Source organism: Beta vulgaris, chromosome 1 (assembly GCF_026745355.1).
Source record: "Beta vulgaris subsp. vulgaris cultivar EL10 chromosome 1, EL10.2, whole genome shotgun sequence".
NCBI classification, from domain to species: Eukaryota; Viridiplantae; Streptophyta; class Magnoliopsida; order Caryophyllales; family Amaranthaceae; genus Beta; species Beta vulgaris.
The window spans coordinates 40,603,215-40,620,110 of NC_079202.1; the positions used below are offsets into that span (position 1 = coordinate 40,603,215).

At 35.7% G+C, this 16,896-nt stretch overlaps 1 protein-coding gene across 1 annotated transcript; it reads left to right on the forward strand.

Moving 5' to 3' along the window:
- Positions 1 to 10,360: 10,360 nt before the first annotated feature.
- LOC125492611 (uncharacterized) lies at positions 10,361 to 10,882 on the forward strand. The gene has a single exon (XM_048635259.1). The coding sequence runs from the start codon at positions 10,361 to 10,363 to the stop codon at positions 10,880 to 10,882; it is 522 nt and encodes a 173-aa protein (XP_048491216.1).
- Positions 10,883 to 16,896: the final 6,014 nt, after the last annotated feature.

Below are 16,896 nucleotides of genomic sequence, written 5' to 3' on the forward strand. Positions count from 1 at the left end.
GTATTTGGACAGTGGTTGCTCGAGACACATGTCAGGAGATAAAAGTCAATTTCTCTCACTCGTAGCCTATGAAGGAGGAAGTGTCACCTTTGGAGACAATAGCAAAGGTTTGATTAAAGGTATAGGTAAAGTTGGTAAGACACTTTCTCAAGCGATTAATGATGTTTACTATGTAGAAGGTTTGAAACATAACCTCTTGAGCATTTCTCAACTATGTGACAAAGGAAATCATGTTGAATTTGAAACTAATGTTTGTCACATAGTCAACACTGAAACAAGGGAACTGGTCTGCAAGGGATTTCGACATAACAATGTTTATATAACATTTCTAAGTCAGATTCCAAAGACCAGTGCCACTTGTCTTAGTGTTATAAAGGATGATAATTGGTTATGGCATAAGAGACTTGGACATGTGAGTTTTTCTCTACTAAATAAACTGAGATCTCAAGACTTGGTGACAGGTTTACCTAACATCAAGTTTGCTGCAGATCATATTTGTCATGAATGTGCTAAATGTAAACATGTCAAGTCCTCTTTTCAGCCAAAGAAGTTTGTAAGCACAACTAGACCTTTCGAACTTGTACACATGGACTTGTGTGGGCCCATGCGTGTGCAAAGTCGAAATGGTCATAGTTATGTGTTTGTGTTAGTTGATGATTATTCTCGTTTCACTTGGACAATCTTTTTGAAGTTTAAAAATGAAATTTTGAAGAATTTGAAATTCTGGTAAAACAAGTCCAAAACAAGATTAGTCATCAACTGGTCTCTATCCGGTCTGATCATGGTTCTGAATTTGACAATGTCTGCTTCGTAACCTACTATAATGATCATGGTGTATCTCACAATTTTTCAGCTCCTAGAATTCCACAACAAAATGGAGTGGTTGAAAGGAAAAATCGCACTCTAGAAGAAATGGCAAGAATAATGCTTCTAGAGAGTGGTCTTCCTCGAAACTTCTGGGCTGAGGCTGTGAGTACTGCGTGTTATATTTTGAACAGAGATGTTGAGACCTTTACTGAAGAAAACACCTTATGAGCTCCTTAGGGGAAGAAAACCAAACATCACACATTTACGTATTTTTGGGTGCAAATGTTTTGTACACAACAATGGTAAATCAAGTTTGGACAAGTTTGACCCTAAGAGTGATGAGGCTGTTTTCTTTGGATAATCTTCACACAGCAAGGCATATAAAATTTTCAATAAAAGAACCTTGTGTGTTGAAGAAAGTATCCATGTCTTGTTTGATGAGACTAACATGCTCAGCAAGCATGTGCAGGTTGAAGATGCTGATGAATTCGAAATTGGTATGTTGAACTTTACAGGGGCGAAGGATGAAGAAGGTGCTGAACCAGGCTCACCACACAACTCTCATAGAGAGGAAGAGTCTGGACCAGCACAAAATCAGGTAGCTCAAGAGGTAAGGGAAGGAGACAGTGACTCAGATGCTCATCCACATGAAGATGATGCAAATGAGACCACTATGGAAACTGGTTCACCTGCTCAAAACAACAATGAGACAGGGGGAACCAGTACAGGAATAGGTTCAACATTAGAAGGCACAAATGAAAACATTGATATGAACAAATCTTTTAAGTACAAGTCCTCTCACCCCACTAATCTAATCATTAGTGACATTAACAAGGGGTGCAGACAAGGAATTCTACTTTGCAAAACTTTTGTGCATTCTATTCCTTCTTATCAAGTGTTGAACCTACTGACTATAAGGTTGCTTTAACGGATCCCGATTGGGTTCTAGCCATGCAAGATGAATTCAATCAGTTTGAGAGAAATCAAGTATGACATCTTAAACCCAGGACGGATAATATGTCTGTTATTGGAACTAAATGGGTGTTCAGGAACAAATTGGACGATTCAGGAATTATAGTCAGAAACAAAGCCAGGCTTGAAGCTATCAGGATATTAATTGCATTTGCTGCTCAAATGAATTTTAAAATTTTTCAAATGGATGTTAAGACAACCTTTCTTAATGGTTATTTGAAAGAAGATGTTTATGTAAAGCAGCCCCCTGGATTTGAAGATAGTGATTTGCCAAATCATGTTTTTAAACTCGATAAAGCTCTCTATGGTCTCAAATAAGCTCCCAGAGCTTGGTATGAGAGACTTTCCAGTTTTCTTTTAGAAAATGGTTATAAGAGAGGATCAGTTGAAAAGACACTATTCTTGAAAGAAAGGGGATCTGATCTGTTAGTGGTCCAAATATATGTTGATGATATTTTGTTTGGAGCTACTAATCTTGATTTGTGTAAAGAGTTTGCAGATTTGATGAAAAGCGAATTTGAGATGAGTATGATGGGAGAGCTTGGATTCTTCCTTGGTCTTCAAATCAAGCAAACCAAAGATGGAATCATGATTCATCAACAGAAATACCTCAAGGAGCTGCTGAAGAGGTATGGTCTGCAAGATAGCAAGTCCTATGAAACACCTATTCCAACTTCTACAAAATTGAGCCTTGATGAGAAGGGAAAGGATATTGAGGGCACACTATACAGAGGTATGATTGGCTCATTACTTTACTTAACAGCCAGTAGGCCAGATATAGTGTTTTCAGTAGGGTTGTGTGCGAGATTTCAAAGCAACCCTAAAGAATCTCACCTAAAGGCTGTTAAAAGGATTCTTAGGTATCTCAATGGTACTGATGATTTGTGTTTGTGGTATCCAAAGGGCAGCAGCATGAGCCTCATTGGATATACAGATGCTGACTTTGCTGGTTTTATTGTGGACAGGAAGAGTACTTCTGGAATGGCCAACTTCTTAGGCTCTTGTCTCATTTCATGGGGATCTAAGAAACAAATTTCTATAGCTCTATCCACAGCTGAGTCTGAGTACATTGCTGCTGCTTTGTGCTGTGCTCAACTCTTGTGGATAAAGTCACAACTAAAGGATTTTGGGTCTGTTTCGGAAGTGTTCCTATTTTATGTGATAACACAAGTGCAATCAATATTTTGAAAAACCCTGTCCAGCATTCTAAAACCAAGCATATTGAGATTAGGCATCATTTTCTAAGGGACAATGTTGAAAAGGTAATGTTGAGTTGGAGTTTTGCAGGTCAGAAGATCAACTAGCTGACATATTTACAAAACCTTTGAGCAGAGAAGTGTTCATCAAACTTCGTACCTTGTTGGGTATGATTAAGATTAGACAATGAGCTCTTAGGTCTTGACTTGTCCCTTTGGCCAGTCAAATGATGTCAATTTGTGTATATATCTCTTTTTCTTTTATATTTTTCTTTTGCTTTTTAGGGCTTACAAAGTTCTTATGCGATGCTGAACTGATCATCTTAGTACTTGGATACTTAAGCATAAGTCTTAAAAAGGTAAGTTGGCACAGACCAGTTGCAGACCACTTGGGAACCAGATTCTTGAGGCGGTTATTCTCTGAATACTTGGTCTATTTTCAAATTTCAAATTAGGAAAATAAATGAAGTGACGGTTGTAATTAAGGCAACTCCAGTTTGCGAAGAACGGATATATCCGTTTGATTTTTTTTTTCTTACCATCTTATATATATTCTTGCATGTGATCATACTTTCCTTATTTCTCTCTCATTATCTTTGATCACATATTTTCTTGATTTTGCTTTCTTTAGTTGCGTACTTTCTTTCGATCAAACCCTACTTTCTTCTACTCCTTTCTTTCTCGAATTCTTGAAACACAAATTGTTCAAGTTTTCTTTTCTTGCTCTCAAGTGCTCACAACAGAGTAAATTCAGTCTCATCATGTCGAAAAGAAGGAGTTCAAGGTTGGTCGAAAAGGAGGTTGAAGAATCTCCTGAAATTGAAACGAAGCAAGCAAAGGAAGTGGTTGATCCGGTTGTGGAGGAAGACGTTGAAGAAGAGAAAAAGTACCTCTGATACGGAGGTCTTCAAAGAAGCCAGTCACTGCAAAATCCACCACTACAAAATCAACCGCCAAAACCACCAAACCCACTACTCCCAAAATTACAAAGACCACCACTCCCAAAAAGCCTGCCACACCAAAATCAAAGGCTCCCTCTCCAAAACCGGTTGAGGAGTCTAAGCCAGAGGAGTCGGAGAAGATAGAGGAGTCAGAATCTGAAAAGGAGTCGGAGCCGGTGGGTGAGTCGGAACCGGAAAATCAGGAGTTGGAGGAAGAAGAAGTTGAGAAGGAGGATGTTGTAGTTGAAAAAGCAAAGAAGGTTGCCGCCAAGAAACCGCCATCAAAAGCGGTTAAGTCTGTTGAGAAGACGGTTACCAAACCCATTCCCTCAAAACCGCCAGTCAAAACCACCAAGTCCAAAATCTCTACCCCTATAATTTCACCCAAACTAGTGAAGAAATTAAAAAAGAAGGCAGATGCTTATGTTGAGGGGGAAGTTTTTAAGAAGGAAGGGGTTAAGGCTGGTGCTAGCAAGGGTCCTAGGATAAAGACGGTTGCTAGAAAGGGCGCTGGATCATCCAAAGGCAAGGAGATCATGGAGCAGGAACCAGAATCAGACCGGTTCCCTGCTGACAAAAAGAGGAACGTGTCTGCTACTCCTGCTGCTGAGGGTTCTAAACCCAAGAAAAGTAAGTCTATTACTCCTACGCCTTTGTATGATTTGAGAGATAGGTCTATACTGGTTGGTTTTTATGTTGCAAAGAGTTGGGTTAATTAGAAATTCTTGCATGAGGTTAAGGAAGCTCTAGATTTTCAAAAATGGTCTGTGTTATTTGCCAAAGAACTTGATGTGTTTATGCCTTTAGTTGAGGAATTTTATGAACACCTGCATACTAAGGACGATGGGTCCTACTTTGCTTTTGTTAAGGGCACTCCCATTAATTTATCTGAGAAGAGTTTGGCTGAAATTCTCAAAGTCCCACACAAGGGACTGGATGAGTACTCAAGGGAGAACTGGCCCACAGTTAAAGGCCTCACAACAGAACAGATCCTGACCAGATTGTTCACTGGTCCTCCTGACCCTAAGCAGGGGTACACCATTGGCTATCTAAGGGAGCCAATCATGAGGATCTTTCATACCATAGCCTCAAAGATTGTGTTTCCCAGAGCACAAGGGCGCATGAGTGTTCGGTTGATGGATAGTGTTCTTATTTACTGTCTCTTGGAACATATTCCAGTCAATCTCCCTGCTATGATTTTGGGTCACATGATCTGCTGTGTGGAAAAAGCCAAGCATGCACCGCCCTATGGAGGATGGCTGACCTTGGTATTCACTCATTGGAAAATTCGTATGGTGGGAGACTATGGAACCATGTCTCACCTTATAAATCAGATTATAGGTTAGAAGGGTATGTCATATGTAGGTGGTGTTCTCAAAATGAAAAGTGAAGCAAAGGGTGCTGCTATTGGTGAAGGGACCAGTACGGAATCAGTTCAGGCTACTTATGCCTTGGTGAAACAGTTGAGTGACCAGAACCAGATGATGCAGAATATGCTGAATAGTGTTACTTAACTTTGTACTGCTCTTCAAGAATCCTACAGGAGAGTTGAGGTTCGCCTTGACAAGGCTGGTATTTAGGGTAGAGAGGATTCTGAGGAAAAGGATGAGTCATCCCATGTTGCTGGTGATGAAGATGATGAAGAGGAGGAGGCAGAAGAGGAGGAGGAAGAGCAAGAAGAAGAGGACGAGGAAGCACATGAAGAAGATGCTTCAGAGAACCTTGAGGACGAAGAGGATGATGGGACTGAAAATGACTCTGGAGCTGATTAATTTATTCTCTTTTCTTCTTACTATCTTTTGCTGCTAACCCCTCTTTTCTTAAACTTTCTATCTGGTTATCCCCTTCCCAAATTACAAAAATAATTGCTCTTCTGTAATTTGGTCTACTACTGGTCTGTAATAACTCTTAATTAGGACAAGTAGCTTTTGGTACTCTGCAGGAACTTTGGTAGCATCAGCATCCCTAGAATGATGTTTGAGCTATCTATTTGGCTTGAATTAGTAGTTATCTACTGCTTGTTTTATGTTCCTTTGATTTTACCCTTGATTTATTTTGATGATGCCAAAAGGGGGAAACAGGTGTTAGTTCTGTGATCTTTTCCGCCTAATCTTAGGGGGAAGTAGATCTGGTGTTATAACTTGTGTGTGTTGCAGCAACTAGAACAAGGCTGAGTGCCTTGTTAGTGGAGACAGACCAGAAGTGGTTTGGATTTGAGTGTATTCAAAGCACTTTATTTCTTTTCACCCTAATGACTTAGAAATAAGTCTGAACACTACTGATGTTCTTCTTGCGGATGCATGTTTAAGTCTAAGAGCTCTGAGTCTAATCAGTAATTGCCTATGGTACTTAGAAACTCTTTCTTAAACTGCTGTCAGTTAGTTGTGAACTGGTGTACTTGTAAATGATGCTTAATCTGCAGGAACAGTACGAGACCAGTGCTTTGAGTTCTTATCTTAAGAATTTAATGATATTATTTGCAGGGGGAACTTCAAGGTTTGTCATCATCAAAAAGGGGGAATTTGTTATGTTCCCTATTTTGAATTTTGAATGATGACAAACCACATTGAACTATTATATTGCATGCATGTTTCTATTTACATATGTAGGTGCCAAAGTACGAGTTCAATTGATAGAAAGACGAAGCTAGTGAAGCCAAGTCTTGAAGAATTGCATGAAGATCAAGATCAAGTTGTAGCTTTTAGGTCTTAGATGCAATGTAAGTGGTATAAAGGTTTTAATGCACTATAAAGGTTTGGAACTATAGAGATGAGGTAGTTGTGGATGACAAGAAACATTGGATACTTGTCATACACAACTACAAGTAAAACTTGGTTGATTGGAACAATCTGGGAACAGATCTGAACCAGTCCTCTAAGATGTACTTCATGCATTCGTATTTTAGGAAAGTTTCTTTCCGCGTAAAATTGATTTTCAAAATACACGGATGCATGGTTTGTTATGCGAGTAAGATTTCTTAAATATGGTAAGTGTGTCATATGATATTGTACTGAGTATATTTTCCTTGGAATAATTTCCAAACTTCCGAGGAAAGTATACTCTCATAATATCATGTAACACTTACTTACCAAAGGCTTATTTAAGAAGTTCTGCGAGCATTCAAACCTTAAGCTTTTGCACGATAATTTTTGAGTATTCTCTAAGAAAAAGTATTCTCTCTCAAGTATTCAAACCTAGCATAAACCCTAATACCACATAGATCTAAAACTACTCTCATTCTAAGCATATTAGGCTGTTTTGCTCGTGAGAGAAAAACTTGTTGTATTTGAGCATCCTGTGAGTTCAGGTTGCTGGGAAAGTTGATCAGGGATCAATTTCATTTGAACCATCATAGTTGGTGGTTGAGTCGAACTTCCATAGGTGGAAGTTGGGGAATCATCTTGTGCATAGGTGCATTAGTGATTGAGTGTAATTCTTTTGTTATTCTGAGTTGATTAATAAAAGAGTGAGTGAGTGGAGGACGTAGACTTATTTGAAGTCGAACCTCGTTAAATCCTTTGTTGTTTATTCATTGCTTTTATTTCCGCTGCTAGAGAACTGTTTCTTTATTGTTCTTACAATAATCGAAAAAGTTGCAACATTCGGACAAACACTCAATTCACCCCCCTCTTGAGTGTCTCTTGCACTTACAAGGTGAAACTCGGAGTGACTAAGTTATGGTATTAATTTGTTCATGTTAAATATAGTGGTCATCAAGTGTAAAAGTTGTGTACCTAATATTAAGTATATATGCTTATCTTTACATCTGTGCATTAAGATTTTTTGTTGTCTTTCCTCCTTTTTATGCTCGTCCTTTGTCTATTTAGCACCAACTTAGTTGCTAAATTAGCTGTTGTAGCAGGTTAGCTGCAAGTTCTTTATTTGGTTGCTTAATACTGTTGCATTTTGCAGAGAAGGAGAACCTTTGTTTGTATGGATATCCAAATGAGCAGTGGGAAGTGAACTTGCCTACAGAAGAGGTGCCTCAAGAGCTCCCAAAGCCTGCTTTGGGTATTAACTTCGCTAGAGATGGCATGCAATCAAAGGACAGGCTGTCACTTATTGCTGTTCATAGTGATGCTTGGTTTCTTTCTGTTGCCTTCTACTTTGGTGCGAGGTTTGGATTTGATAAAGGGGACAGGTATTTTTCTTTACCTTTATGCTTATCTTTGTGTATTTAGAATGTACGGTTAAACCTAATTTAGGATACTGTGGCGAGAGCGTGCAAGTTGTTTTATACAATAATATCACACTGAGAACTCTGCAGTGGTGGAGTTTATATTAGGTGTTTTTCTAGACGAGAGAAATGAGAGTCACAGGGACACATGTGGCATTTTCTTTGAGTGCAACCCCTATTGTGGGAAGGTTTTTGAAATTGCAACTATCATTATTGGGTAAAGAGTATTCTTTTATCTACCCCTTGCTTTTGATTTCTCTTTTTATTTTTGATCCGTTTGAAAAGTTGGTCCATATTGGGATATTATGAGTAGTTTTGATTGTTTATTAACTTAATCTTTTAGTCAGATTGTTATGATCTTTGTGGTTATCATTGTTATTGTTATGTTTTTGTTGTTATAATAAATCATCATTAAATTTTTTATTTTGTAATTTTATTACGTATATTTTATGAATAATTAATGAATTATTCATTGGAAAGGTGTAAGAATCATTTTATGAATTACAATATAGCTAACTTGTGGAGCTGGAGGCAGATGGTAGCATGTGGCAGCAGGTGCTGCTGCTTACTACTAGGTAGATTTTTATTTTAGATTTTACACTAGCTGATCCAATTCTTGCTGGAAACTAGATCAGTTAGTCTGATCTGGTTTTTTTTAAAAATAAAACTTATAGTTAATTGATCCAGTTTTGATGGAAAATCGAATCAGTTAATAAGATTCGTTGATCCGGTTTTCCTTAAAAACCGCATCAGTAAATAATTTATTGATCTGGTTTTGGACCGGATCAGTATATATTTTGGATCTGCTGCAAGCCCATCCGATGCGAACCAAAACTGGATCAGTAAGCTCGATTTTGACCGCATCGGATAGGCTTTTTTGCACTAGTGTATAGCTCTTTGCAATGTTCTCTACAAACTTGTCCATAAGGCTATTGTTATGAGATTGAAAGATTTCATGCCTGATATTATTGAAAATTAGAGTGCTTTTGTTTCATGGAATCTTATCAAAGATAATGCTCTTATTGCTATGGAAAATTTTCAGTATATGAAATATAGAAATAAAAGCAAAGAGGGAGTTATTGCAATGAAGTTGGACATGAGTAAGGCCTGCGACAGAGTAAAGTGGGGCTTCCACAGATAATTGTTATTAACGATGGGTGTTGATGGCAGATGGGTGAATTTGATTATAAACTACGTATCTACTGTTTCATATTCTTTCATTATTAATGGAGGAGTATGTGGCTTTGTTTATCCTGCTAGAGGGCTTAGACAGGGGGATTCGTTATCACCTTATTTATTTATTCTCATTGTAGATGCTTTTTCAAAGATGATTTAGAGGAAAGTTCGGCAGAAACTGATTCATGGGGCTAGAGCTCGCCGAAGCGGTCCGAAAATCTCACACCTTCTTTTGCATATGATAGCTTATTGTTACTAGAGCTACCTATCAGGAATGCACATAAATAGTTATATTCTCAACCTTTATGAATTGGCATCCGGACAGAAAATTAATTATGAAAAGTCGGAGGTCTCGTTTAGTATAGGTGCAAGCTTAGAGCAGAAAGAAGAGATAATAGGAATTCTCAAGATGCATATTGTTGACAAGCATGACAAATACCTTGGCATCCCCTCCATTGTTGAAAGATCAAAAAAAGCTAATTTTGAATATGTCATGAATATAATTTGGAAGAAACTCTAAGGTTGGAAAAAGAAACTTTTATCTAGAGCCGGAAAGGAAGTTCTGTTGAAGGCAGTTATTCAGGCTTTTTCTATTTATATGATGGGGGGTTTACAAATTCCCTAGTATGATCATTCGGAAAAATCATTCTGCCATGGCTCGATTTTGGTGGGGAAGTTCCGATGCAAGCAGGAAGATACACTGGAAAAATTGGGAGGATATGTGCTCTCTGAAGTGCTTGGGTTGTATGGGGTTCAAAGACCTTGCGTACTTTAACGATGCCCTCCGTGGGCGCCAGGCGTGGCGACTTATTCGTCATTCTACCTCTCTTTTTGGTTGTGTGATGAAAGCAAAGTACTTCCCAACTTGTGATTTTCTAGATTCATCTCTTAGCTACTCATGTAGCTATTCTTGGAAGAGCATTTGGAATTCTAAAGCTCTACTCGAGGAAGGTTCATTATGGCGTGTTGGCAACGGACTTGATATAAATATTTGGGAGGCTCCTTGGGTTTTGGATGATAATGGATGATTTATAGAATCTAATAGGCGAGCAGATGTGAACTTAGTGAGTCAACTAATAGAATCGAGTTCTATGGAGTGGAAAGTGGATTTGATCGAAGAAATGTTTGATGAACGAGATAGATTATGCATTCTTGCCATCTCTTTAACCCTCCCAGCACCTAAAGATGAGTTAACTTGGGATTTTGCTAAGGATGGGCAATACACTATTAAAACAGCCTACATGTTGGGTAAAGGAGGTAATCTTGATAATTTTCATAGAGCTTGGGTTGACATTTGGAGCTTAGCTGTGAGTCCCAAGGTGCGCCATTTTCTTTGGTGCTTATGCACCAACACGCTCCCTGTTCGCGCTCTTCTACAACATCGATATTTAGATGAAGACGTCGGCTTCCCTTGGGACTATGGAGAGGCCGAAACTAATGTTCATGCCATCTTTGGTTGCTCGAGGTTCGAGGTGTTGTGGCAAGAAAGTGGGTGTGCGGAGCTAGGGAGGTTGGATAGAGATCTCTCTATGTGCAACAACTTAGAAAGGTGGAAGCAACTTGATAAGCAGGTGAGAGTCAAAGGAGCATTTCTTATGTGGTGCATTTGGTGAGAAAGGAACAACAAAGTCTTCAACAATAAAGCCACCCCTACGCATATTCTCTTGAAGCGCAGTGATAGATACGTGGAAGAGCAAGGGAAATATGCGAAGGCAATATATGATCGTCAATCTCAACATAGCGCAGTAAGCCCGAGTTACTGGACTCCCCAGCCAACATGTACACAAAGTTAATATTGATGCCTCCCTTGCGATCGATGGTTGGGTCGGTCTTGGTGTCATTGCAGGAGACTCGGTTGGAGGGGTGTTGTTCGCAGCAGTCCGTAGAGTTCGAGCCACATGGGCTCCAGAAATAGTTGAAGCAAAGGCGTTAGAAATGGGGGTGCGTCTGAGCAAAAAATTCGGCTTGCAACATGTCATCATTGAATCTGATTGTCAGACAGTAATTAACATGCTATTGAAGAACACTATCTTCCTCTCTGATTTAGATAATATCTCGTCTAATATTTTAGCCTCTTGTACTAGTTTTTCGTCTTTAATTTGGTCTCATGTCAAACGAGACGAAAATTATGTGGCGCATCATTTAGCTAAGCTAATCCATTTTTAAGGTTGAACAGATTTGGGAGAACCACTCTTTTCCGGAGTTGGCTCCTTACATTCTTATGGACAATTTGTCCCATTATTATTTCTATCTTTGATGTTTCCCCTCAAAAAAAGAAGTAAACATAACTATTATTCAAAAGAAAGAAAAACACTTAATTTACACATATATACATCAATAATTTTTTATAAGGACCAATATATCATTTGTACATGGTAAGTTTGAGCAATGAGTTGCACTATGTACCAATCATTGCGGGATAGGAATCACTCATGGATCAAAACCATCGTAGTTCAATCGTATGTCTTACCCTAAATGGCCAATTCCGGGTGAAAAGGAAAGAAAGGAAAATAGATTATGAATAACTCACTCTTAGAATTACACAAATCTATTAGAAATGAGGTAATCACTCCAATTAGTGATTGAAATGAGATTAAGATAATCGCCTTAATTAGTGATTAAATATAAAGATAAAAATAATCACCTTATTTAGCGATAAAAATGAAGGTTAAGATAATATAATCATCCTAATTATTGATTAAAAAGGTCAAGGTAATCACCCTAATTGGTGATTATCCAAGGATGAGATAACTACCCTAATTAGTAACTATATGAAAAGAGTTAATCACCTTAATTAGTGATTACCCAAGGTTTAAGTAATCACCTTAATTAGTGATTGAATAGGATGAAAGTTATCACCTCATTTGGTGATTAAATTGAGAACTGAAATAATCACTTTAATTAGTAATCAAAATTTAGGATTGAAATCAATCACCTTAATTATTATTAAATGGAAATTGAAATAATCACCTTGATTAGTGATTAAACTTAGTATTTTTCTTTGCTTCCAAATTGAAGCCTTTTGGATCGATGAGAAATAATCTAAATTAAATATTATTAAGTCATTTTTAGCAAAGTGATCAATTTGAGATGGAATTTGGAGATTGTGTTTCGCTAATCGAAATTTCGGCATTTTTAGTGAGACACATGAAACAACTTAAAATCATTTAGGATATCATAATTACCTTTTTCATTATGTCAAATTATATAATTGATCCATTGAAATATTATAGAGAACAATTTTTAAAATGTAAGATGGATTATCATACAATTTATCTTAGTTAGATTTGCAAATGTTTCTTTTGATTGAGATTGGATCATTTAATTCATATACTATGATATATTTGGCCCAACCTGCAATGTTTGTTAAATTAGCTGCTCATTTTATTCAAAATTATTTGTGGAATTATTTATGAAAATTATACATAAACATATTCATATTTTTCATTAATTGATGTAACAATTTTTTACAAAGAAACTATTATTAGAACAAAAATGTACAAATTATATGATCTATACAAGTCTTCATTCTTGATCTTGACCATGATACTCCTTGATCTTCATCTTCTTGAATAGGTATTGAAATTTAAATTTATATAAAAACTTATGAAAATTAGAGATTAATTGACCTTTTCATTTGATTTTTTATGATGATTTTTATTTACATAAAAATAACTCATTTAAGAGGAACTTAAAATTTAATGACATTTAATCATCATTTTTTGTATGAAAAAAGATTTTTTTTCATGAAAATTGAGTTAATCACTTTCTTTCACTTTTCAGACTACACTTTTGTTCTTTTACTCACTTCCAAAATTCATAACTTTCTATACTAAGCGTGAAATTTCGCATGTGATATGTCTATGGATAGGTCATTGTGTTTTTTATTATGTGTGTCAAAAATTGACAAACTTTTAGTGAAAACTCGAATTATGGTGAATCTATACTAATATATTAAAAAGGTGTTCCTAAGAACGTTTATATGCCATATGGTACTCTCTTCTAAATCTCTAATGCAATTGCTTTAAGTCAAACCCTCAATTTTAAAAAATATGTTGTGTAGTTATAAGCTAAGGTATCGAACACGTGACATTTGAAATGAAAAGTGAGAGCTTAACCATGAATCCAACATAACACCTCTGTTTGGTATTCAATTCAAAATTAAATATCATAAGGTCTTATAATTATATCTCATTAAAAGATTTACACAAGTATTTATATATCTAACTTTTTATGATAATAACAATAAACTATTGTCGTAACTCTAAAATCTTTTGTAATCAAAAGCTTGACCCAGTTCATGTAATCAGAGAGATTTTGTTTAAAGTAGGAGCTAGATGCTCAGATGTGGATAGACAGAAATTAGTTATGCATTAAGTTAGCTTGATTGCTTATTGTGTTTGGCTGTAAGTTTGTTACCCTGTGATTAGCGTTTTGTAATCAGATGGTTTTTTGGTAATATACGATCCTTTATTTGCCAAAAAAAAAAAAAACAATAAACTATTGTAGACAAACTCTTACTCCAATTTCTTGTAGATTAAGTTATCGTTTTCATCCTCAAATTTTAAAGGGTTTATTTTTCAAAGTATCATGCAATTACTTATCATGTTATAACGTCAATTTTTCCTCACTAGGAAAAAAAGTACAAAAAGTAACGATTTGGGGCATTGTCCGGGACACACTAGTTTTATCTTAAAACCGGTCAAAACAAGACATTTATCCAATTTGTTCTTTGAAATCCAACTTAATGAACTTAGTTTGAAGTAAATTTTGATATGAGAATTATAGACACTTTGAAGGAATAGAATGAAATTTTCACTTGAATTGGACATCTTGAAGACCCTTTTTTTATTTATTTCCTTAATCGAAGAAGAAATCAATGTTTTAGAATTTAGTGATTTGCATGGACGTTTTTGTAAAAATTAGATAAAATTAAACAAAATTCATATGAACACAATTTTTATGTTGTTGTAAATCTAAAAATGTCTAATTCAAGTTTCTTTTTTATTTATATCTAAATGAGTTTTTATTGAAAGAACGCTCATACGTTACTAAAAATAATCAATTTTTTCGCAATAAATTTGTATGAATTTTAATTAACTATACAAATTTTATTTTGTATAAATTCCGAAGCCTATTTGCTTAAAATATCTTGAAATTCATAGGAAAAATATTATATCCTATTAAATATTCACATAATACAGATGAAAAATGATATTAAGTATGAAATTGAAACTGACCCTAATTACAACATCACAATTTCTTTTTTTTTAATGGAGATGTTTAAACACAACTCTTCTTGAATATTTTATAAAAAAATATTTTTGGAAGATGAACAACAACTTGATTAAGAAAAATCACATAAAAACATATTTCCTAGGAGTCTCCCCATTAGAGTTGACTTTTCTAGGCGGGGTGATTTAACGTTGGGAACCTACCAGTACTTCCACGTACCCAAATCACTCCAAAAATTAAAAAAATAATAAGAGAAAACAAAGAAAAAGTTAGTATGTGATTAAGAAGATAATTAAGAAAATAACAAGAACTCAATTTTATCTTGCTAACACAATGATGCACTTCCTTTGCAAAGGCTTTTACTTTTTTTTTTTCCTTAATTTCTAAGTGAGTTCCTAAATTTACTTATTTACTAACTAAAACGAAAACCCTTTTTTGTGTTTTTCTTGATGAATTTCTTGCTTACTAATCACTTTTCTAATTTATAACTTTTGCTTTCTTTTTTCTCTCTCTTGAATGATGGTTTTTTTAAGAGGGAGGAAGTATGGAGAATGAAGTGCTTTGTGAGAATTGAAGTTGTGTTGAGAAGTTTTTAGTGAGATGAAAATAAAGGGGTATATATAGGAAAATGAAGTGAGGAATTAGGGTTTGAAGAAGGTAGAAAATTAAATTTTTCACCCAAAAAATCTGATTTTTACCAACCTACATCATCCTAATGACATCATCAAATGTTGGCCAGCAGTTCCCCTAAAAGATTCAACAATCTTGTCTTGAGGGAAATTGGGAAAGGAGACAGTTCCTTTCCTCTTAAAATACACATCAGTTCCTTTGCAAGGAACTTCCCAAATTTTTGCCAAGGTTTCTTTAGAAAATTTATTTTCTTCCCCCTTACTCAGTAGTACAAATTCCATCAACGTCGTTGAAAATTGCACAAAATTCATCCATAGCTAAAGGAACTAAGGCATTGTTAAATGCGATTTCAAACATGTATTCCATACCCTGTTCCTTTAGTATGTCGGTTAACTCATAGAATTTTACTTCTTTGGCCCACTCCAAATCTACATAAAAACCTAAGACATACCTTGATTCACTTCTTTCCACTTGTTTCTTGGAGGAAGAAGGAACAGTTCCTTTGGAAGGAACAGGTGTAACTTCTTCTCCCCTCTTAGCTTGTTCCGAGGATTCTTCTTCATCATCCTCCCCAATTAGTTTTCTTCTTCTCACACTTCTTCTAAGTGATTCCAATTTTTGTTCTTCTTCCACCATGGTTGTTTCTTGAGATTTTTCGATTTCTAGAGTTTTTGATGGAGAAGAGGGGTTTTCCATTTGAGAGGTTTTGGGAGTTTTTATGTTTAGAAAAGGTGAATTGCGTGAGGTTTTTGCCATTTTGTGAAATGAATTTGGGATTTTATGGCATGTGAAGGGGTGTGAAGGAGATGAATAATGGTGAAGTTGAAGCGACTAAGGAACATAATTTTGGGATGAAAGAAAGAAGAAGATGCATGTAACAGTAAATGAGTAGTTACACGCGGGAAAAAAGAAAGAAGATAAAATTAAAAGAAAACAGATAAAAGAGAATCATGACTTGATTAAATCTGATTCCTATATTTTTGAGATTTTAGGATCTTTTTGATTTTTTATGGACTTTTTCATTTTTGAAAGGAAAATAGACTCTAAGGAACTTGTGCTATAGGTACAACTTTTGCTAAATATCAACATTCTTCATATTATGCATGTTTCTTTAACTTAGGAACAATAAAGGGAGCATTATGTGACATTTGTGACTTGTTTTATTCCTTTGATTCCATGTTTATGCTATAACATCCTTATTTGTAATGGTCTTAAGGAATCAATCATAATCACTTAATGTCACATAGAGCAAGATAAATCAATTCAGACATGGGAGATTGGAATAAGAACAATTACTTAAGTTTTATTAACCCTAACTCAAGCCTCAATTTTTCATATCTATCTCTTTGTAGAGGCTTAGTTAGTATATCAGCAATTTGATTTTCAGTTTGACAAAACTCAAGTTTAATCAAATCTTTTTCCACAATTTCTTTTAGAAAGTGATGTCTGATATGTATATGCTTAACTCTTGAATGATGCACTGGATATTTTGAAATACTAATTATACTAGTATTATCACAAAAAATAGGAACATAATTAAAGTTTATTCCCTAGTCACAAAGTTGTTTTATCCAAAGCATTTGAGAGCAACATGCAGCAGCAACTACATATTCTGCTTCAGCAGTGGATAAAGCAACTGTGTTTTGTTTCTTGGTGTTCCAAGAAACTAAACTATGACTAAGAAATTGAACCATACCTGAGGTGCTTTTTCATATTTACAAGATCTGTAGCATAATCAGCATCAGCATATACTCTTAACTCA

What these genes read in the sequence shown, in the direction of transcription:
- LOC125492611 (XM_048635259.1), top strand. Translation starts at nt 10,361, where the DNA reads ATGGAGTGGAAAGTGGATTTGATCGAAGAAATGTTTGATGAACGAGAT.